We start from the raw sequence: 23,837 nt of genomic DNA, 5'->3' as shown, positions 1-23,837 counted from the left end.
AAGAGAGCTCGGCCAAATTCCCCACCTGTGGGCGCGCCCTTAGGTGCTCTCCTGGGTAATCAGCAGTGCCCCAGTAAACACAGATAAGATCCTACCGGCCTTTCTCCTGCCAGGTTAGTTCCTCAACAGCTCGCCTGATAGCTCTGGGTGATGTCTGGATCCAAGGTGGTGCCCTGAGGTCACAGAGCTGTGGTGGGGGTTGAGATGTGTGGTTGTGGAGCTGCAAGCGGGGTGGGGGAAGGGGAGGAAAGCAAGGGACTAGGGGGCAAGGAGCGCAGGAGTTGGACACTATCACCAAGAGGTGGGGACGGGGCTTGGGCGCTGCTGGGGGTTTATGTAGCAGCACCCTGTGTGTTAAGGGTCACACAGGTGTGGGTTGCAGGGGGGTCCCACAGTGTCTGGTAGTCTTCACTCCTCTGGAGCTCCGCAGTAGGTGGCTGGCTGCCGTTCTTCCCGGGTCTCTTCCGGGTCCCTCTCGTGGCGTTCCCCCGTCCGGCGGTGGCGTTCCCCCGTCGGTGGCTGGCTGCCATTCTTCCCGGGTCTCTTCCGGGTCCCTCTCGCGGTGCTCCCCCGTCCGGCGGCCGTGCTCCCCGGTCTGGTGGCCTCGCCTTCGCGCTGCATCGCCCGCGTGCTCCGTCGCCCTAACTCTTCTTTTAATGCTTCTGTTATTCCATATCTACTAGTACTGCCTGAGTGAGGGCCTTATTCTTTTTCTCTGAGATGAAATGTCATTTAGCTTCCTCTGATCTTTGAATTCTTCCAATCCACTCTTCTTATTGATGTAAAATAAGTCACATCTCTGATCTTATTTCTGAATTCTTAAACTTAGAATAATGTTCCACTGCTTATAGAACTTTTGGCTGTGGCATTCAGAGCACTCTGATTTTATCAGCCTGTTTTTATAGATTTATCTCCTGAAATTGCTTAATTAAACCAGGTCAAAATCTGCCCTACGACATATAGTGGTATTTGTTTTTCCTTTCTTTTGTGCTTTGGTTATTCTTAGCACTGGAAACAACTTCCTCATGCTTACTCCTCAGTAAACCTATCTACTTGTGTCTGTGCCGGTATATTCTGCTCTCCTCTCATAATGGTGAATAAACTGCAAAATGCACTGTAGTCACCCTTTTCTCATGTGCTAGATAACATTTTCCTTTAGTATTCTTTCTTAAATCATCAGTTTTCCTTTTCTAATAGAATATTTCTGTCAGCATACAAATAAACTTGTGAAATCTGGAACCCACATAAGATGGAAACATATCTGTCACATGTCAAGGAAGGAAAACTCAAATATTGTCCATTTAAATGAATGATAGAAAAATAGTAAGGTTGTATAAAAAGAGTAAAGGCGGCACGGAGACGGCCATACCTGAGCTTTGCTAACTCCACAAGGAGAATCTGCCTCCATTAACAGTATCTACAGCACAAAACTTACAAGGTAATACCTGTCCATTATGCTCTTCACCTATTTCTACTTGTTTTAACACCAGTTTTCTATGTTACTGGGTCCAGAATCCATGGCAATAGACCTCATTGAACCATGATTATGGTATTTATTAAGGAAGTAAACAAGTTGCACCTCAGGTTGGCAACAGGATACAGTTTCTCAGTTGGGATAGCTTTTGAAGTGTGCTTGCGGGCCTCTTAAATTTCCAGCTTTGCAGCTTTAGGCCAGTATCACAAAAGTTCTCTTAGTCTTAACCAGCTATGGCTTTCATACACAAACATATACACCCTCCCACCCCCACCCCCTTAGAGCAAGCTTAGGCAAAGAATCCTAGCAGCCCTAGGTCTCCTCTTTCTCACCTCAGGTTTCTGATTCTCTTCTATGGCTGCTGTTGCTCTCCTGTAGGTCTGGCTAGCACAGGACTCTCTGGCCCTGAAGGTCTTATTCTGTATGCTCTCCTACTTCTTCTTTGCTGGGTAGTGAGATACTCAAATTTCTGCTACTGAACCTGCTCAGTTTAAACCTTGTGAAATGATAAAACTAGCCAATCCCCTGCTGTGTAGACTAACACACTATTTGTATTTTCCCACCTAGTCATGTGGCAAGTCAAGGTTAATGGCCCAGGAGAGCCATTTTGAGACTGCCTCCTGTCAAAAGTGGAAAACTGAGAATAGGAAAGACAAGGGGTTCCAGTTGTGTTCTGGCCATCACAGGTTTTACTCTCCATGCTGTCTTTCCATTTTTATGCCATTCTCTATCCAACTACTTAAGTCTTTCCCTTTTTTAGAACTCTATTAAACTCATCCCAGTCCGGCATTAATCCCTACCATTTTGTCAAAACTGCTTCTTTTATAGTCACAAGTGATTCCCATGTTGCTAATTCTCAGTCAGTTCCTGGTTCTCATTATACATGACCTGTCAGCAGAATTCAGATTGTTGATTATTCTCTTCTCTTTAAAATACTTTTCACTTAGCTTCCAATCTGCCTGTTCCTAGTTTCCTTTTTACTTATTACTTACTTATTTATTTGACCTTCATCAGCAACCTCTTTTGCCAATTTCTTATTTACATAACTCTTTATCCTTTTAAGTGTGCCGTGGTTTTGCCCCTGTACCTCTTCTCTTCCTATTCTCAAGATAATAATCTCATCTGGTTTCATGGATTTAAATTATCACTTCTATATGCTCGTGTTCCAGATTGGCTATATTTCATCTTTAGTTTTGAGATGTACAGTTTTTCTGTATTCTAGCATCTCTGAAAGTGGTGTGTGTTATAAAATACAGTTGATAAAGGCATCATGCAGGAGTAATAATTTTATAAATTACTACCTAACTTGGGAGGGACTGGAGGGCATTATGCTATGTGAACTATATCAGTCCCATTAATTATTGTATAAGATCATTATTGTAGAAATAACCAGTAAAACATGTCTGAAGATCCAAGGGAGGGGAGAGGAGGAGTAGAGGGGTAAGAAAGGAGAGGGAGTAATAATAGGGTTGCACAGTTTGATGGTTAGAAGGAGTGGGTAAATGGGCCAGTGTAAAAAACAATGTGTACAAACTTTGTAAGCAAAGCAGTATAAAATAAACTATTTATTTAAAAAAGAAATACAGTTGATAGTATATCCATTTAACGAGCAATCACATTTCTTTTTAAGTAGAACATAAAATAATGAAGTAATGTTTAGTTGATGACATTTTATAGTCTATCATAACCTACTTAGTATTCCTCCGCTTTACTAAAATCTTTTTTAATATTTTATTGGTTTTCATACAATAATTTATTTACATTGTGTTTCATTCATGTACATTGTATTTTATACAATCTTTAATTTACATAGTATTCATTTTACTAGAATATTTAATAATGAATATTTCAAATTTAACACACCCAAAAATAAGCTCCAATCTTCCATTCTTTTTACTGGCAACACCATTCTTTCGTTTAGTTCAAAAAGCTTGGAGATACAAGATGAGCCATCAGCAAATTTATAAGCCTTGCCGTTAAAAATCCATCTAAAATCAGTTGTTATATCATCTTCACCATTTTATATCTTCATGTAGTATGGAAAAACCTCCTGTTGCCTGGTTTGAGCATAGTAGCTAAATCTTTTCACTCAAAAGTAAATAGCCAAAATCTTTCAGGTGAATAAGATCTCATAATCTGGACTTTCTGTGACATCTTTGATGTGACATCTCTTTTTTCCCCATCCTGATTCACTACTATGAGGTTCTACCTTCTGGGAGCATGCGAGGCTTACTCCCACACCAAGGCCTTTGCTCTTATTTTTGCCCTCTACCTAAAATATTTTCCTTGCAATTTATCAGCAGGTTTTTAATTTTAAATGTAACCTTTACAGGAATATCATCACTGGCTACTTGTACAATTTACATGTACCTACCTAGTTCCCTTTTCTTGTTCTTAAGTTTTTCAGCTCCTCAATAAATATTATTTCTCTTACATTATTATTAGTCATTATTTCATTATTATTGCCTGATCTCTGTCCTAGACATCTTGTGTACTAATACTTGCTTTATACAAAATTTCAAAATTGACATTGCAAATTATCAGTCACTGTTTAGCTGAGTTCACATAGTATTAGACTGCACAGTGTTCTAAAGTTGTTAGATACTGTTTTAAAAACTTGAGAATTTAACATTAAAAACTTTTCATCTGTGGGCCCAGGGAGGGGAATGGAATATCTGCTGTGCTAGCCTTGCATCTCCAACCCTCATCAGCCTGAGAGATATATAACTGATCAGAATGGCAAGATAAAGCATACCAGTACTAAGTACTGACAAAAGTGTGAGAAAACTGGATCACCTACATTGCTGGTAGAAATGTAAATCAAAACAACCCCCAATGAAAGTGGTTTGAGTGTGGTGGTGGTTTGTTTTTTAAAAAAAACAAACAACAAAACAAAACAAACTAATCATGAAACTCTTATGGCAACATAATATTTAGTCACTCTTTTGCTACCGCAACACTACAGGTCCGATAACAGTTGTCATTTATTGGTTAACCTATTTTATTCATTTATGTTCTTTTCCCTTTCCCCCTGGTTGTTTTCTTTTATAATTCCAGCTTTTAAAAAAATATATTGTTTCCTTAAAATTCTGTTTAGAGGAGTAGGCTGTATATATTAAGCTTAAGTTTTATTGAAGTGCTGAGGCGATCAGTATTCTGATATTTATTCAATTTTAAGCAAAACCTTGAATAATAATTTTCAAGTTTTAATTTTTAATTTGTTTTGTAGATGCTCCTCCTCCTACTTGGGAACAGCTTGAAAATGGGCTGGTGGCTGTTCGGACAGTAGTACATGGACTAGTTGATTATATCCAGAATCACAGCAAAAAAGGAGCAGATCAACAGCAGGTATGGGAGAGGGGTGAACCTACAGATAGAAATGCCACCAAAATGATGACATGAGGATTCTGACTCAAGTAGCTAACATAGTGTCGTATGTTTAACAGTCAGTTTACTGGATTAGGTTAGTGACTTCATATGACCACATTGAAAGTAAGTAATCTCTATTGGCCTGATGTGCTGGGATCACTTTTCATATAAGACAAAGCAGCATTTGATGAGTTGAATAGATTCTGTGCTAGCTGTTTATTCCATTTAGATGAAACTATTCTAATAATATTGCATTCCTGTTTGGCAATAGATCTCTTTTAAGTACTTATCTCTTTGATACTATTCACTTCACTGTAGATGTTACTTCTGTATTCAGATTTTAAGTTTTTTCCATAAAATCTGTTAATATAAATAGTCCTCAGTTGTTTGAAATATATGGAATACAAGAAAGAGCCCTGGTGACATAGTGATTAAAAGCACTTGGTGGGGAGGGGGAGGTCTGGGCGGGGAGAGAAGTGCAGCAATAAATGAATGGAAATCCAAAATCTCTGTAAATGCTCATTAAAATTATTTTTTTAAAAAAAGCACTTAGTTACTAAACCAAAACTCAGTGAATTCAGAACTACCAGAAACTTCTTGGAGAAAATGTGAAAGTCTGCTTTGATAAAGATTGGAAACCCTAGAGGCAGTTCTACTCTGTCCTTCAGGATTTCTCTGAGTTGGTCTCTAATCAGTGGCAGTGGGTTTTGAGTTTAACTCTAGTTGACATCTGAAGAATGTGACAAAATAATAATACCTTTAAGATCTTGCAGTAAACAAAATAAATGTTACTTTAGTGTTTTGTTTTGATATTAACAGTCAAGTCTCCCGTTTTCCTTTAATTGTAAGTAATACATTTCATTTGTACCTTTGAGATATTTTAATCATTAGTATTTTCTTCTGTATATTGAGAAGAATTGGTTATAGAAATTTCTTTGTAGGCCATTTGTAGATTTTGTTATAAGGAAGCATAACTACATGTCTAATGTCAAATGTCTAATGTTTTGGTATTGGTTTTAGCCTCCACAGCATAGCAAATATAAAACATACATGTGTCGAGATATGAAACAGAGAGGAGGATGCCCTCGTGGGGCAAGCTGTACATTTGCTCACTCACAGGAGGAACTGGAAAAGTAAGTGTCCCTTTTAATAAATATCATTAAATTGAAGCTTCTGGTAACTCAGTATAGAATAAGATGAAAATATTGAATAAATTTTTATAGAAATGAAAAAATAATTGTCTTCAATGAATAGATTTTTTTTGGAATGTAATATGTAACTTAAAATGAAGAAAATGGAAATTACTCGTTTCTACTTTTTTTACATTCTGCCTACAATTATGAAGCTATTTTAGGGTGGTAGTTGTTCTGTACTGTCAACTAGGGTTCTCTAGGCTATAGTCTTTAGAGCAGGATGCCACATATTTTCTTCCCCTAGAATAACTGATGGATTCAAACTGCTGACCTTTTGTGGTGGTGTGGTGGTGGTTGAGTACCACTGAGTTGGAACCAACCCATAGCTAACCCTTCAGTGGTTTTCCAGATAAAGTAAATCACAAGGGAAGAGATAGCCCATCTTTCTTTCATAGAGCAGCTGGTGGATTCGAACTGCAGACTTTTGGGTTGGCACAGTTCTTTACCACTAAGACACCAGAGCTCCCTATGTTATGGTTGACTAAACCCAATTGTTAATCTTTTTTATGCCAGATAGTATTAAAATTCAGTGTTGTCATCCATTTTAACTACCTAATTTTAATAACTTAGTGCATTTCTAGTAGAAAAATCTGCCCTTTGTTGTATTCAAGACATTAATTTAACAATTCCACAGGTTCTTAGTCTTCCAGAAACAGATAATTCCAGTGACACTAGATTTTTAAGCACTTTTGATACCAAATTTGGCAGAGCATAAAAAACCCACAGATCTACAAATTCACATATTAATATTTCAAATTCTCAATTGTGTGAGGATGGCACAGGATAGAACAGGAGTCAGATCTTTTGTTCATAGGGTTGCTGTGAGTTCTACTCACCCTGATGGCACCTAACAACAAGTACAAAGGTAACTCAATATAAATATTTATAGAAGTATTGTGTCAGCATACCCAAAGATACCAAAAAAAACATATGAATAAAATCAAATACCCAGTTATATATGAAAATCTTTTTTATAATAGAAATATCAGACTTTATTAAAAAAATAATAACATATCCAGAGACACCTTAAAATATTAGATTCAGTCTATTAAAATAAAGAATAGAAATTTTCTGCTAATAAAACTGTTTAACTATCTGGAAATAGTAGCTGATCTATGTAAAGAAGAGAATAAAAGAACCATAAAATTATTACTTGAGAAAGCTTAAGAGAATACCAGAAACAGAAGAAGTAATGATTAAAAAAACACACCAACTTTCTAAAAATGAATTGTTCTCAAATAGCCAGTAAAATAGACCAACAAATAATGTGAAATTTAATATCCTATTCATAGTAGCAAAAACAGATAGCAAATGATAATAAAAAGAACTCTTAAGACCTATATGAATTCAATTATTAAACTATGAAAACTTGAATAAATGAACAAACACACTCTAGTCTTAAATAAAAAGGCTTGACATTATAAAGACTTTATTTCCTCCTAAATTAAACAATAACTTTGGTAATGTCACAATTAAAATTTCACAATGTAATTATTAGCACCAACAAAATAATTCATAAGAATATGAATGGGTGCAAGAATAAATATGTGAGGTAAAAAAAATTTTTTTTTAAATTCTTAACTAGAAAAGTCTTCATCAGGCCAGACAATAACTACTAACCTGAATTTTGAGCTATAGTGAATATGAAGATAGTATATATTTATATAAGAGCAAGTCAGTAAAATACAATGGGGATTTTAGGACCAACTTAGATACATGTAGGTAATTAGCAAATTAATAAAGGTAGCATTTCACACCAGTGGCAAAATACATGGTGGTAAAACAACTAGCTGCCCATTAACAAAATAATTGGAGCTGAATCTTAATTTTACTGGGGTATTTTGTTTAACAAAATCAAGTTTTAGAAGCATATTCTATAAGATTATTTTGTTTTAACTCATCTTACAAGTAAAGAGAATTATTTCAAAATGATGCCCCCACATCTACAAATTTTAAAAGTTGGTCATGAATTTCAAGTTAGAATTCATGACTGATCCAGCCGCAGATTTTTGGAAGCTGTAAATCACACAAAAGGGTAAATTACAGATCTCTTTTCATTGTTGAAAACTAAGAATGCTGAAATCTGACAGCTTCATTATTTTCCCTTTGATTTTAGAATTTACATCCTTTTTTTCTTCTTTATTATTAATTTTAATGAAAGTTTAGAGACTTTGGATTTCCATTCATTCATTGTTGCACTTTTCTCCCTGCCTACCCCTCCCCCCAAATTTACATCTCTTCATATCACAAACTTATATTTAAATTTAAGCCATTTTTCTGAACTATCTTCGTTAAACTAAAATAATTTTTATCTTAGATAGGCCACACACATCAGTGTCTCTGAATGAGTTGTGGTAAAAGTTACCTTTCTTGATTATTTAAATATATTTTTCCCCCTGGAATAACTCTAAATGTTAACTTTTTCTCAGTATGTTGTTTGTTGTTGTTAAGTGCCATCGAGTCGCAGGCGACTCACAGCGACTGTGAAGGAGAGTCCTTGACGCATGGATGCCTTTCATCCTCTCCAAGTTCATAGGGTTTCCGGAGGCAAGCTTATATGGGAGTAGATGCCACTCCTCCTTCCACACTTGTTTAATTGGGAAGCTCTACCCCACTCTCAGTCCGAGTTGGGTAGCCAACCATTAACGCATTTGACACATCCGTGTTACAGTTTTCTCAGTATACAATGTAGATTTTAATATATAAATTAGCAGAACATATTTGTGTCAAGTGTTACATGTGTGTCATAAATATTTTTTTGTTTTTGTTTCTGGTATTGTGTCTTTGCCATTTATATAGATTTCGTAAAATGAACAAACGCTTAATTCCCAGACGACCTCTGAGTGCCTCTTTGGGTCAGCTTAATGAAGTGGGCCTGCCTTCAGCAGCTATCCTTCCAGATGAAGGTGCAGTGGATTTGCCTAGCCGAAAACCCCCAGCTTTGCCAAATGGAATTGTATCAACAGGAAACACTGTCACACAGCTGATTCCAAGAGGGACAGATGCCAGCTATGACTCTAGCCTGAAACCAGGCAAGATAGATCATCTGAGCAGTAGTGCGCCTGGATCCCCTCCTGACCTGTAAGTTTCTTGTTTAGAGTTTCTTGTCCAGAAATAATTGGGGAAAGGAGTAAAATAAGTTTGCAAATTTTGTAGCAGGTAACAGTTGAAATAAATTTCCAAATTATTGTGATCTGTATTTATATTTAACAACTGTGTACACCAGATGTATTTTAGGTACTTTAAACTTGACTTTCACAATCTTCCTTAGATTGGAATCTGTCCCTAAGAGTATTTCTGCCTTACCTGTGAATCCACATCCTGTACCTCCAAGGGGTCCAACAGACCTGCCTCCCATGCCTGTCACCAAACCACTTCAGATGGTACCACGAGGCTCTCAGTTATATCCAGCACAACAAGCAGATGTTTATTACCAGGATCCTCGAGGAGCTGCTCCACCATTTGAACCCACACCTTATCAGCAGGGTAATGATCCTTCCTTTATGTTCAAGAGAATTCTTCAGTAAGAATGTTTTCACAGTAAATGCGTTTCTTAATGCATTCCTCCTTAAAATAAGTGCAGTTCACAATATTTTGAAAAATTAGACATTTAAACAGCATGAAATAATCGTAAAGCAGTAAATAAACTGCCTTATCTACTAGTAGCACATGTATGTATGTTACACATTCCTATTGCCATGCATCCAACTCCCAGTGGCCTAAAGAATTGGGTAAAACAAACTCAAAGGTTTCCTGGGTTGAAATTTTTAGAAGATGACTATGTCTTTCTCCTTTGACAGAATGACTGGGTAGGTTTGAACCGTTGAACTGTTAGTTTGTGTTCAAGTGCTTAACCACTGCAGCACTAAAGTTCCTTAGTTGTCTGTTTTATACTTTTAGGAAATAACAGTTCCCCCAGTAGACCATGAAAATTTTTTAAATAAGGAGCTTCATGTTTGTCTAAACAAATTTTTCTTCACAGACAAAAATTAATATTGTAGTCGATATAAATGAAACTCGTAGTATAATTTCCTCCCATTTAGTTATCTGCTTACTCTCATTGCTGGCGAGTCAGCACTAATAGCTGCCCTTCTATTGGATTACCAAGGCCTTAAATCATATAGGGTAACATTACTCATCTTTTCTACCTCAGAGTCACTGGTGTATTTGAACCTCTGGAGAGGCACAGCTTTATATTAGCAGCACAACCCTTTGTGGACTATGCCACCAAAACTTGCCTTTTTAATTATCACTAAATATTATTCTCTACCATTTGTCTATTAATTGGCTGTGTTAATGAGCCCTTCAGAATTGAAGGCACTCAGAATATGCATAGGGAAGTGCTGCATCCTAAATCTTGGAGAACGTGCAGCCAAAGTGCCCCTTGGAGGCAAAGATGATGGAGCTTTCTCTCACATACTTAGGGCATGTTGCTAGAAGAGGTTATTCATTGGAAAGGGACATCAGTGCTTGGTGGAGAGACCGCAAAAGAGAGGCAGACCCTTACCCAGATGGATTGATGCAGTGACTACAGCGGTGGGCTTCAGTGTGTCAAAGATTGTGAAGATGGTATGATTTAGGACAGGGTTCAGATCTGTTGTTCATAGGGTCACTCTGGGCACCTAACAACAACAGTGTCATCATAGGTTCTTACTGCTACTGTAGCAGAAATAAAGTGGATTTTCTCTCAGTTTGGAAGTCTGTAAATCAGAATTTAGGGCACTGGCTCTAGTGAAAGATTTAGTCTATCTGCTTTAGGGTAGAAATACTTGTTCATCTCTATCCTTGATTTCTTGGGGATAGCCTCTATCTTCCCCATCTGTGCTTCCTTCCTTCTGTGCCTATATGCCATTTCTATATCGCAGAAGCAGCAGGTTCAGTTAAAACTAAACTTATGAGCTCATTAACATATCAAAGAGAACACTTCCAAAATGTCATTATGTCTACTATATTTTGGGGAGCATGATTAAATCTATAATACCAGGTTTAATGATTGACAATTCTAAATATGAAGAATGGACAAAAGATGATGACTTATTTCATGTTTTACATAAAATAGAGTGATTTGAAAATTAGCATGTTGAATTAAAAACAAAAGAGAAACATAGTGAGGCTGTTTCTTAAACTGAGATAAATTAAAGGCGCTCTATATCTTATTTTTAAATTAAGAGATTTTCCTCTACTTTTAAAAGAATAGTTTTAAATTGATGCTGTTTAATACATGTAAAAAGACGGCAAAAATTGATTTAAATTTTCCTTTTTGACCATCCATTGCTGGAACAAAACTGGCTGCTTTCATTCAAATAATTAGTATGTACATATATATTATCCATTAATTTTTCAGTTGCAAATAACAAACTCCATTCTGGTTTTATTCGGCATAAAGAGATTTAATGCAAGGAGTTACCCCTACAAAATGAGAGGAAGTACTGGAAAAGCAGGTCCAAGTTAAGTATCCAGTAATGAGTCCCAAAGCTGCACTGGAGAGAACTGGCTATTAAGAGAACCTTTTACAATGAAGAAACGAAAAGAGGAAACTTGTTCTCACTGCTGGTGTCATGATCATAACACTTGAGGCAGGAGTCTCGAAATTGTGAAGTTTTTGCTACAGTGATTGTGGTTTGTGGAACCTCCATTTCAAGAAAGTTTCAAAAGCTTCTACTTTTCCAGTGCTTGCTTTGCATTAAGACACATAAGAACAAAGTTTTAAAAATTCAGAGAACCTCTACAATTATAATTTATAAATAAATTTTAAGTGTAATTTTGATTCCCCCCCATAAAGTTAAAATGACTAAGAGAAAACAAATGAGTGGCTTATATAATGCTGTGTGTGTGTGTGTGTGTGTGTGTGCGCGCGCGCGCGCGCGCGCATCAGAAAGCTGGACAGTGACTAAGAATGATAGGAGAATTGATGCCTTGAGTTGTGGTACTAAAGAAGAGTATTGAATATACCATGAACTGCTAGAGCAAACAGGTTCATCCTGGAGAAGGTGAAACCTGGCTGCTCCTTGGAGGTAAGGCTTCGGAAGCTCTGTTGACATACTTCGGGCATGTTGCAGGGAAAGACTAATTCTTGGAGAGGGGTATTGTGCTTGGGAGGGTAGAGGAACAGCGCAAGAGAGGAAGACCTAGGATGAGATGGATTGACTAAGTAACTGGAGTAATGGGAGTAGATGTGTCAGAGACAGTAAGGATGACTCCAGATAAAACCGGGTTCAGAGCTGTTGGACATAGGGTCACTATGAGTCACAAACAACTTGACAGCATATAGCAACAAATGCATGTGTGGGATACATACATACATACATACATACATAGATTGGCTCATTGGTTTTTACTCCTTTTCTTGTATAGGTATGTACTATACTCCACCACCTTGTGTGTCCTGCTTTGTTCGGCCTCCGCCATCTGCTCCTGAACCTGCTCCTCCTTACTTGGATCATTATCTGCCCTACCTCCAAGATCGTGGTGTAAATTCCCAGTATGGCACACAACCACAGCAGTACCCACCTATGTATCAGCCACACTATGACAACCGTCGCCTATACCCTGCTCAGTCTTATACAAGAGAGGAGATCTTTCGAGAAAGTCCTATACCCATTGAAATTCCACCTGCAGCAGTACCATCTTATGTTCCAGAATCCAGAGAAAGATACCAACAGATAGAGGGTTACTATCCAGTGGCTCCTCATCCCTCTCAGATCAGACCTTCATACCTCAGAGTAAGCTGCATTTATTTTTATTATATATCTTACTTTTCTTTCGCTGTATCTTTTATTCCTTATCTTTGCCATTAATTGAAACAGTACTTTCTCCTGTCTTTCCATTATTTGTGTAGGTTCTGCTTTTTAAAACGTTACTGAAAGAACATTTTTTTCTCTCCATTTTAACTTTCATTTTGGTTGATTTTATTGACTCTCCTAGATCTACCAGAAGTGTATGATTTTAGGCAAAAAAAAAGCTTAAAATAATTGCTTTTGAGGGTTTTATGTTTTCTTCTGTTAATCCTTGATATTCTTATATCAGTTACTTTTTAAAAAGTGTTTCATGAATTAATGTGTTCTAAAATAGTTACTTTTATTTTCAGGAGCCTCCTTATAGCCGGCTTCCACCTCCTCCCCAGCCTCATCCTAGTCTAGATGAATTGCATCGCAGAAGAAAGGAAATAATGGCCCAGCTAGAAGAAAGAAAAGTCATCTCTCCACCTCCTTTTGCACCTTCACCAACATTGCCTCCTACCTTCCATCAGGAGGAAGTAAGCACATCATTTAGAGCCATTTATCAAATATCTTCATGTTTAGATATGAGCTTGCCTAGTCAATCCAGGATTATGAAACAATTATATTTTATTGTAAAAACATTATTCTTTTCTTTCACATTTAGATCTATAGTTAATCTAGAATTTACTTTTTAAATGATTTTTTTTTTAAATTTGGGTTTGTTTGTTTATTTTATAATTTACTTTTATATACTACAGGGTTCCTTTCCAGTGATTCCATTTTCAATCTGTTCTTTTTAAATAAGTCTAATCTTTGAAACTTATAGTGCTCGCTTCGGCAGCACATATACTAAAATTGAAACTTACATATATACTCATGCATACAAATACACATATCTGAAGAACTTTGATGAAGTTGCTTATGGTAATAACTCCACTTGTGTAAGATATTTTTTTTTCCCTTTTTTTTTTATTAATTTTAATGAAAGTTTACAGAGACTTTGGGTTTCCAGTCATTCATTATTGCACTTTTCTCCCTGCCCACCCCTCCTCCCCAGTTCACTCTTCTCCTGAAAAGTAAAACTTTTTTATTGTTATGCAGTACCTCCCCCCAAGTCTACTCCACTATGCAGCCTTCATTCTGGACTCCTGTCATGACAGTAATACCCAATTATATATTGTTTTTAAACTGTTCTCTCCCTCATCTGTTTCAATGCAGTATATACATCATCCATCCCCTCCTTCTCTGCCTTCCCTCAACCCTGATGTCAGTCCTATTTTACAACAATAGCCCAATGCAATATTTATCCTTTTGTGACTGAGATATTTCACTCACCATAAAGTCCTCCATGTTCATCCATTTTACATGATATTTCATGAGTTCCTTGTTTTTCAATGCTGCATACTATTCCAATACCAGAGTTTCTTTATTCATTTGTTGATGAGCACTTGGGTTGTTTCCAGCTCTTTGCTGCTGTGAACAAAGCCACGATAAACATGGGTGTGCATATATCTGCTTGGGTGGTGGTTATGATTTCTTTGGGGTATATTCCCAGTAGTGGAATTGCTGGGTCAAATGGTATTTCTATTTGCAACTTTTTGAGAAAGTGCCATATAGCCAACTTTTTGAGAAAGTGCCATATAGCCTTCCATAATGTTTGCACCATTTTACACTCATATCAACAGTGAATAAAGGTTCCAGTTTCTCCACAACCTCGCCAGCATTTGTTGTTTGCTGTTCTGTTAAATTTTGCTCTTCTTACTTGGGTGAGATGATGTCTCATAGTTGTTTTGTTGTGGAAGATTTTGTATCATATGTCATCCAGGAAGGGAGTCTATAATGGGTGTAGTGTATGATACCATGAACTACCACACTGGGTGACATCAGCTTTAGTTACACCACCAAGTCATGCCAGTTTATTATAATCCTTTCAACTTTTTAATTTATAAACTAACATACATTGTTGTTTTGAATATATTAATTTAATAATACATCTTAAGAATTTGTTGTTTTATTTCATCTATACTGGATGTCTTTTTCTATGTCATTATATTCCGTTTTTATCACTTTTTTTTCTTAGCAGGAAAAAAACCACTCATGTTAGTAAGTCAAATCTTTAAAAGGCTACATGTAGTTTATAAGTAGAAGATAAATAAAAGATGAAATTTCTTTAAATAGTTATAGAACAAAGAATAGGAAAGAGGATATGAACATGCACAAAGCCAATGATGATAAATCCAGAGAGAAAATTCTCTTTTTACTTGAACCATTATGGACCAAATAGATACCCAAGAGCCCTTATTGTTGTTAGGTTTCGTTGACTTGAATATGACTCATAGCAACCTTAGGAACAACAGATCTAAATCCTAACCTATACTGTATCATTCTCACTATCTCTGATACACTTGAGTCCATTGCTACACTCAACGATGTCAGTCTGTCTTGTGTCAGTATATATGTAATGTATAAATGATAAAGTCAAAGGAACATTGAAGGATGTAGTTCTAGCACTGCCCATACTTGTATAAAAAAAATCAAATTCAAAACTAGTTTTCATCAAGTCATTTCCAGTTCGAGACAACTCTTCTGTTTGGCCCTAGTCATCACTTAAAAGTGTCCACTTTGGACTTAAAGAGTACATAAAAAGAGTAAATTAAATCATTCTGGAAACTGTAAAATGTGCAAGTTTGACTGTTAGGATTTTAATTAATACGTATTAGCCCTGTTTGTTGATTAGTGCCATCTAGTCCATTTTTAACTCCTCGTGACCTCATATGACAGCGGTTTTCTAGACTGTACTCTTTAAGGACCACTATCTCCCATGGAGCCATTGGCTGTGTTTCAACCACCAACCTCTTAAGTAACTGTTTAAGCATTCTACCACCAGGGATGCTTTCGAAGAGCTGTTCTGGTATTAGATAATTTTAGCGTTCATCCTGAAAAAAGAAAAAGATTTATTCAAACCATGAATGGTTGCTATTGAAAATTTCGTTAAAGAATTGTGGCATCTTCATAGACTTTAAAAAGTATCTTTTTAATTCTTTTTTCATGGGTTTCTTAGCTAGGATGTTATGAAGAAATATTTAAGACAGTCTGGCAAAACTGTAGCTTAGTACCTATTTGTTTAAATGTTGACTTCACTTACTTAATGAAGAAAATGGGCAAAATACGTCAAAATGTTTAGTCTGATAACTTGAAAGATGTTGAGATAGCTATGTTGGGGTTTCTTTTACCCTCTCCTTTAAGCGTAAAGACTATGCTTCCTTCTTTTCTGTGTGGCATTTCTCTCTCATTGCCATTGAGCTGGTTCTAACTTACATCCTAACCTTTATAGGTATCCAAGACTATAAGTCACAAGGGAGAAGACTGACTTCCAAACATTCTGCTTTGGAGTCACTGGTGGATTCAAACCACCACTGAAGTGCAGCATTTTGTGTTAGCTTTGCAATTCTCTGTGGACTCTGCCTCCAGTGTTCTATATATATTGCATATTCCTCAAAATTAATCTACAAATCAAATAAATATATAGCATCATCATGGTGCCCCAGGAAGTTTTCTGCTGTCTTGTTATTAATAATTTTTCTTTTTAAAAAATTTAGTTTTTAGATGAAGACTTGAAGATAGCTGGGAAATACAAAGGAAACGATTATAGCCAATACTCTCCTTGGTCTTGTGACACCATTGGTTCCTACATTGGAACCAAAGATGCAAAACCCAAAGATGTGGCAGCAGGAAATGTGGAAATGATGGTATGTATAGCTAAGCCATAAGTAATAAAAATGCAGATACACTAAACAGTCACATGCTATAGTTTAAACACAAATAATTGAACTTTGCTTTAAGAGTTTTGTCTAAGTTCTTGCTTAAGAATTTCAAACCACATCCTGTTCTTTGCAATTTGTTACTTTTTGTGTTTGTTTTGCATTTAGATAAAATCTTTTTTCTTTTGTCAGAACAGAGCATTTTGTTGCTTTTTCTCTAGTCAGTTGATACTTCCCAGGTGTTGTTTATAAATACATAATAAATTGTAGTCAGAAAAAAATGGTTTTACATAAATAAAACCTTATCATTTACATCTCTTCCCTACATCTCTTAAGTTAAAATAACAAAAATTAATCTAGTTAATTGTAGTGTTATTTGAATCAATTGTGACTGTTTAATTTCATGTGAGCTATGAGAATCCAGAATTTTTTATACTCGGTTTATTTTATTTTACCATTTAAAATTTTTGGGTTTTGTTGAGAATATATACAGCTAAACATATGCCAATTCAGCAGTTTCTCCCTGCACAATTTAGTGACTTTGATTTTATTCTTTCAGTTAGACAACCCTTCACACCCTCCTTTTCTGAGCTGTCCCTTCTCCATGAATATAAATTCACTGTTCTGTTCCTTGAGGTTCTTACCTAATGTAATTGAGAGTTTTTAATTACTATCATCCGTTTAATCCCAAAAGTAGTTCTTAAAAAAGCATAAAAGTCAAGGTAGACCTTTCTTGTCGAGCTTAAACTACTGCTTGATTTTAAGAAGACTTTAAAAATGTTAATTTTTGCTATCTCAGGGCAGCTGTTTCAGGAATTCATCCACCTATCATGGTTCCGTGAATTCTGGACTCCATAATTTGAAATTTAGTTCTTTTTATTCCCCTTTTTGTTCAAGATTATTTTTTTCCCCCTACAGAACCTTTGATCGCAATGTTCATAATGAACATGGTCTGGTCTCATGGCAAAGGGGCAGGTCTTCACTGGGGCAATCAGCCACACTTTTTCATATGCTCCTGTTACTCTTGACTCTCCCTCTCCCTCTATTGCTTCAGGTGAATAGAACCCAATTGTGCCTTCGATAACTCCTTGGAGATTTCTAGACCCCAGGCAGTTCGTAACAAATCAGAATATAGAACAGAAATTCTAAATATTTTAATAGGCCAGTTAATCAGACAGTCTGTGAAAACATGGACTTAAATCTAAACCAAGGTACCAAATCCCACGATACTTTGTTACATAAGAAGCCTCACTAGCTTTTTTTCCTTCCTCCTTTCCTTCCTCCCTTGTTGTAAGTGTAGCTTTTTGGCACACAGCTTTTGCCACTCTAGTCTTTATGCCATGCAACTTTACCCTTAATCAATGCAATATATATTTCTTCTTTTGAAATTAATCCATTTCATTCATCATGTTTCCAGCACCATCCATATTGACCAGAATCAAGATTTCATTTCACTGCCAAAGTTGTTGTTATTGTTGTTGTTGTGTTGTTATTCTTACATGTCATCAAGTTGCCTGTAACTCATAGCGACGCGATGTACAACATCCCTAAACCCTACCCTATCTTGTGCCAATCTCACTTTCTCTGACACACCTATAACCCATTACCCCAGTCATCAACAGTCTTCCTCACCTGCAGTGTCCCTCCTTGCAACATGTTCAAAAGTATGTGAGACAAAGCTTCAGAATCCTTGCCTCCAAGGAGCAGCCCAGTTTCACCATCTCAACGACAAATCTGTTTGTTCTCCTAGTAGTCCGTGGTATATTCAATACTCTTCTCCAGCACCACAACTCAAAGACATCAATTCTCTTTCTATCATCCCTAGTCACTGTCCAGCTCTCTGATGCATAGCATGTAATTGTGAAGACTATAGCCTGGATCAGGCTTACCTTAGTCTCCAGCCTGCTCTTAAGTACTCTGGAGAGGTCTCTGACAGCTGACTTTCTCAGTGCAAATAGTCTCTTGATTTCCTGGCTGCTGGTACCAAGAATGTTGATTATGGAACCAAGCAAACTAAAACTGTTAACAATCTCAATCTCTTCACCATCCATACTGATGCTGCCAATTGACCCAGTGGTGAGAATCTTTGTTTTCTTGATGTTGAGCTTCAATCCAATTCTTGATGTTGAGCTTCAATCCAGTTCTTGATGTTGAGCTTCAGTCCTGGACCTTCTGCAGCAAGCACTTCAGGTCCTCCTCAATTTCAGCAAGCAGGGTTGTGTCATCTACATAACACAGGTTGTTGATGAATCTTCCTCCAATCTTTATGCCGCATTCTTTCTCGTACAGCCCAGCATCCCAGATGATCTGTTCTGTGTAGAGATTTCAAAGGTATGGAGACAGAATACATCCCTGGCAGACACCCTTCTCAGTTTTAAACTTTATGGTTTCTCATTGCTCTGTTCTGACAACTGCCTCTTGGTCCAAGTATAGGGGGTTTTGTTTTGTTTTGTTTTCTGGGTTTTTTCAAGTATAGGTTTTATATAAGTACAATCAAATGTTCTGGGATTCCCATTGTTCTCAGAATTCCCATTCTTCTCAGTTTGTTGTGATCCACATAGTCAAAAGCCTTTGCATAGTCAGTGAAACACAGATAGACATTCCTCTGGTACTTTCTGCATTCTGCCAAGATCCATCTAACATTAGCTATAATATCTCTAGTAACACGGCCTCTTCTAAACCCAGTCTGCACAACTAGCAGTTCTCTGTTGATAGTTGTTCCAGTCATTTTTTGGATAATTTTTAGCAGAATCTTGCTTTCATGTGATATTGATGATATTGTTCAATAATTTCTGCACTCTGTCAGGTCACCCTTCTTTGGAATGGGAGCAAATATCAGTCTCTTCCAGTCAGTTGTCCAGGTGGCTGTCCTCCAGATATCTTGGCATACTTGGTGAGCACATCCAGGGCAGTGTCTGCCTGTTTAAATATGTCAGTTGATATGCCGTCAACTCCTGGAGCCTTTTTTGTTTGCCAGGTCTTTCAAAGCAGCTTGTACTTCCCCCTTCATCACCATAAGCTCTTGCTTATATGTTGTTTTATGAAATTCTTCTTTGTCAGCCAATTCCTTCTGGTACAGTGACTCTGTATACTCCTTTCATCTTCTTTTAATGCTTCTTGGATTAGTTAACATTTTGCCCAAAGCATCCTTAAGTGTTGCTGCTTATGGCTTGAATTTGTTTTTCAATTCCCTCAGCTTGAGAAATGCTGAGTGGGTTCGGCCCTTTTGATTTTCTGACTCCAACTCTTTGCACATTTCATTATAACACCTTGCTTTGTCATCCTGAGCTCCCCTTTGAAATTATCTGTTCAGCTCTTTAATTTCTTGATTTCTTCCTTTAGCTTTGTCTTTTCAGCATTCTAATATAATATTCAGAGTCTAATCTGACATTCGTCTTGGTCTTTTCTTCCTTTTCTGCCTTTGTAATGATCATTTGCATTTTTTTATTATTAATCTTAATGAAAGTTTATAGAGACTTTGGATTTCCATTCATTCATTGTTGCACTTTTCTCCCTGCCCACCCCCCACCAGTTCACTCTTCTTTTTGAAAAGTAAAAGAAAAATTTTGTCATTGTTATACTATCCCTCCCCCGAGGTCCACTCCACTATGCATCCTTCATTCTCGACTCCTGTCATGACAATAATGCCTAATCACATATCCCTTTTAAACAGTTCTTTCCCTCATCCGTTTCAATACAGTATACATAATTTATCCCCCTTTCTCAGTGTCCCCCCAACCCTGATGTCAGTCCCATTTAGAGCAATGGAGTATTTGTCCTTTTGTGACTAAGATATTTCACTCAGCCTAATGTCCTCCAGGATCACCCATTTTGTAGAATATTTTATGCAACGTACTATTCCATTGTGTGAATATACCACAGCTTCTCTATCCATTCGTGTGTTGCTGGGCACTTAGGTTGTTTCTACCTCTTCGTTATTGTGATCAAAGCTGCGATAAACATGGGTGTGCATAAATCTGCTTGGGTGACATTTATGGTTTCTTTACAGTATATTCCCAGTAGTGGAATTGCTGGGTCAAATGGTATTTCTATTTGCAACTTTATGAGAAAGCACCATACAGCCTTCCATAGTGGTTTCACCTATTTACACTCCCACCAGCAGTGAGTAAGGGTTCTAGTTTCTCCACAACCTCTCCGGCATTTGTTGTTTGCTGCTCTGTTAAATTTTGCTATTCTTTCTGTGGTGAGAAGATAACTTCATAGTTGTTTTGATTTGCATCTCCTTTAGAGCTAGGGATTTTGAACATTTCTCCATGTGCTTGTTGGCCATCTGAATGTTTTCTTTGGTGAAGTGTCTGTTCATACCTGTGCCCATTTTTCAGTTGGGTTGTTTACCTTTATCTTGTGGTGCTCGAGTATTTCATAAATTCTAGATATAAGTCCCTTATCTGACATGTCATTACCAAATGTTTTTTCCCAGTCTGTGGCTTCCCTTTTTACCCTGTTGGAGAAGTTTTTGGATGTGCATAGGGATTTGATTCTTAGAAGGTCCCATTCATCTATTTTATCCTCTCCTGGTTGTAGATTTTTTAGGATGCTTGGAAGACTATGTTGTGGATGATCTTTTTGCATTCTTCATGGACGATTTTCTTGATATCCTCCCAAACTTTTCCTTCTATTTTGATAATAGTGATCACAGATAATGTTTGTTCTTTCAAGGCTGACTTAATATCACAAAGTGTACCTTTGTTTAGATGTATCTGTATTATGCAGTGTTTTATGAATTCCTTATTGTTTTTAATGTTGCATAGTACTCCATTGTGTGAATGTGCCATAATTTCATAACCATTCATCAGTTGATGGATACTTAGATTGTTTCCCTCTCTTTACTGTTGTAAAAATGCTTTGTAAAGAAACAATATGTTAAAGTAATACTGTAAATAGAATTACATACTCAGTCCTATAGCAACAATAAACATTTGTAAGTGGATGTTGTTGTTATGTATTGTGGGGTCAGACTGACCGAGAGCTGACTCTCCAGCAAGTTTTCAGAGGCACTAATTTGCATGGAAGGAGACTGCCCATCTTTCTCCTGCGGAGCAGCTGGAGGATTCAAACTTTGTGCTTTTGGCTTGGCAGTGTATCAAACAGGTTATAGATGGTGTATGTAGAAGTACAACATATATGTAATATATATATTATATATATAGATTTGACAGTGGGTGTTTTGACATGCGTATTTGTACATAAACTATATCCATGTATGTGATAGGACACACAGGGTACACGGTCAGAAAAACTTAAATGAGTTTGAGAGCTGAAGACTAGAGTCTCAGGGGTCATCTAGGTCAGTTGACATAACATAGTCAATAAAAACAATATTTATGTCCTACTTTGGTGTGTAACTGCTGAAATTGAAATACTTGCAAGAAGCCATCTCTTGGCATCAATAGGTGAAAGTGTTGATCTCTCTCATTCTGTAACAAACGAGGACTGAAGAAAATTGCTAATTCAAAAGACTGATAGACCACATGAAGTACAGCTTCAGCAAGCCTTAGACCAAAACAGTCAGATGGTACTCAGCTACCAGTAACAGTAACTCTAATTGGGATCACAATAGAAAGTCCTTAATACATTTGTTTTCTAATGTTGATTGCAGTTAATTAATGTAATTAGTTTCACTGTCTGATCATCTCCTTAATATATATTGCCTTTTTCTTATACCCAGCTTAATAAGTGTCTAGTAACTATTTATTAATTTTTACTAATCTCGTTCTCTGCAAATTACTGCCTCTGAATAATCACTATGAGTTGGTTTGGTTTTTATTAATTACAAATATGAAGACCAAAATTAAAATGCATGTATTGGTTTTGTTGTTGTTGTTGTTTGTTTGTTTTTTTATAGTATCCATAAGCACTTTATTACAGATCTGTGGAGGACAGCAGGTCGGCCTCAAAGACTGCCTCCTAAAATACATGTATTTTAAAAAAAATCTGATTCATTGAACCCTTCAGACTTAAAACTAAATTAAGTCCTCTAGACCACTTGATAGCCAAATATAAGCAGATGTATAAAGTCAATAGGCAGACATAAAAAGTCAGACTAAGGAGCTCTGGTGGCTTAGTGACAAGAAGTTGCACTGCAATCCCTAAGGTACATGGTTTGAGGACCCCAGCCACTCCACAGGAGAAGGATGGACAATCTCCCATGCAGTTAACTGCCTCTGAATACCTGCTAGTGAGTCAGTTATGGGTTGGTTCCAACTCTACAGTATACAACAATAGCAACATAAAGTCACTTGTGAGAGACATGCTCCTCAAAATATTTAACTATATCAGACTAAAAAGAAAGCATATGCCCAGAACCAAAATTTAGAAGGCAAAAGGAGCAGAATGATTGGACAAATGGAAGGAAGCTACAACATCTGAGGGAATTAGAAGCAATATCATAAAACAGTCTGTGTATACATTGTTGAATGAAAAACTGACTTGTAAACTTTCAGTAAACCACAATAAAGTCTTCAAATAAGTAAATAAGAAAAAAAAGTCATTGTCTTTATGGCAACCAAAGGCAAATAAGAATTTCATTACTAGTTGGAAGCAGGAGTGGCATTCATTTCCTAAACAACATGCCTCCAGAGATAGTTGTAGAGGGTCTTCAGGCCTTTTGTTCATAGTGTGTGTCACTAAGAGTTGTGCTCAACTCGAAGGCAATTAACAGCAACAACAGGAGCATTATACTCTTACTTAAATTTTAATATAGAACTGGAAGAAATTAGAGATCTAAGGATGAAATGGATTTCTCATTTCACTTACAGAATGTGGACAGTAAAGGAATGAGAGACCAGAGGTTGGATCTTCAGAGAAGAGCAGCAGAAACCAGTGATGATGACCTCATCCCATTTGGAGATCGACCAACAGTATCTCGGTTTGGTGCCATCTCTCGAACTTCCAAAACAATATATCAGGGTGCTGGTCCAATGCAGGCTATGGCACCTCAGGGAGCTCTCACAAAGTCCATTAACATTTCAGGTAAGAATGCTCGACGTAAGCTTATCTACAGGATTCATACCCATAATTCCCAGCTCTACTCTATGATACTGTTGCTGTTTTCAATAAACTTCCAAAGCAATGTTTTTCCGAGTTTTCTCTATAAGATAATAATAATTATTACCCAGGAATGCTCACAGATATCAAACTCCTTGCCATCAAGTTGGAATCAACTCATAGCTGACCTCAAGAAGGTTGCAGGGGAGCTCTGGTGGCCTAGTGGCAAGGAGCTGCAACTACAATCCCAGAGGCGAACGGTTCAAATCCACCAGATGCTCTGCCGGGGAAGGAGGGACAATCTCCTCCTGTA

The 23,837-nt window shown here is 37.0% G+C and overlaps 1 protein-coding gene across 1 annotated transcript in view; it reads left to right on the top strand.

Moving 5' to 3' along the window:
• Positions 1 to 23,837, top strand: part of RC3H1 (ring finger and CCCH-type domains 1) — a 57,024-nt gene that overhangs the window by 29,162 nt on the left and 4,025 nt on the right. Inside the window, exons 6-13 of the mRNA XM_006887763.1 lie at positions 4,704 to 4,822; positions 5,864 to 5,976; positions 8,836 to 9,117; positions 9,308 to 9,522; positions 12,391 to 12,758; positions 13,124 to 13,291; positions 16,355 to 16,504; positions 23,296 to 23,509. Of these exons, the coding sequence (XP_006887825.1) occupies positions 4,704 to 4,822; positions 5,864 to 5,976; positions 8,836 to 9,117; positions 9,308 to 9,522; positions 12,391 to 12,758; positions 13,124 to 13,291; positions 16,355 to 16,504; positions 23,296 to 23,509 (1,629 nt within the window). The remainder of the gene's footprint in view (positions 1 to 4,703; positions 4,823 to 5,863; positions 5,977 to 8,835; positions 9,118 to 9,307; positions 9,523 to 12,390; positions 12,759 to 13,123; positions 13,292 to 16,354; positions 16,505 to 23,295; positions 23,510 to 23,837) is intronic.

Source organism: Elephantulus edwardii, unplaced genomic scaffold (assembly GCF_000299155.1).
Source record: "Elephantulus edwardii isolate Elephantulus edwardi_28Jun2011 unplaced genomic scaffold, EleEdw1.0 scaffold00061, whole genome shotgun sequence".
Lineage (NCBI taxonomy): Eukaryota > Metazoa > Chordata > Mammalia > Macroscelidea > Macroscelididae > Elephantulus > Elephantulus edwardii.
The sequence above is the reverse complement of the archived record's forward strand: the minus strand, read 5'-3'. Positions and strand labels throughout refer to the sequence as shown.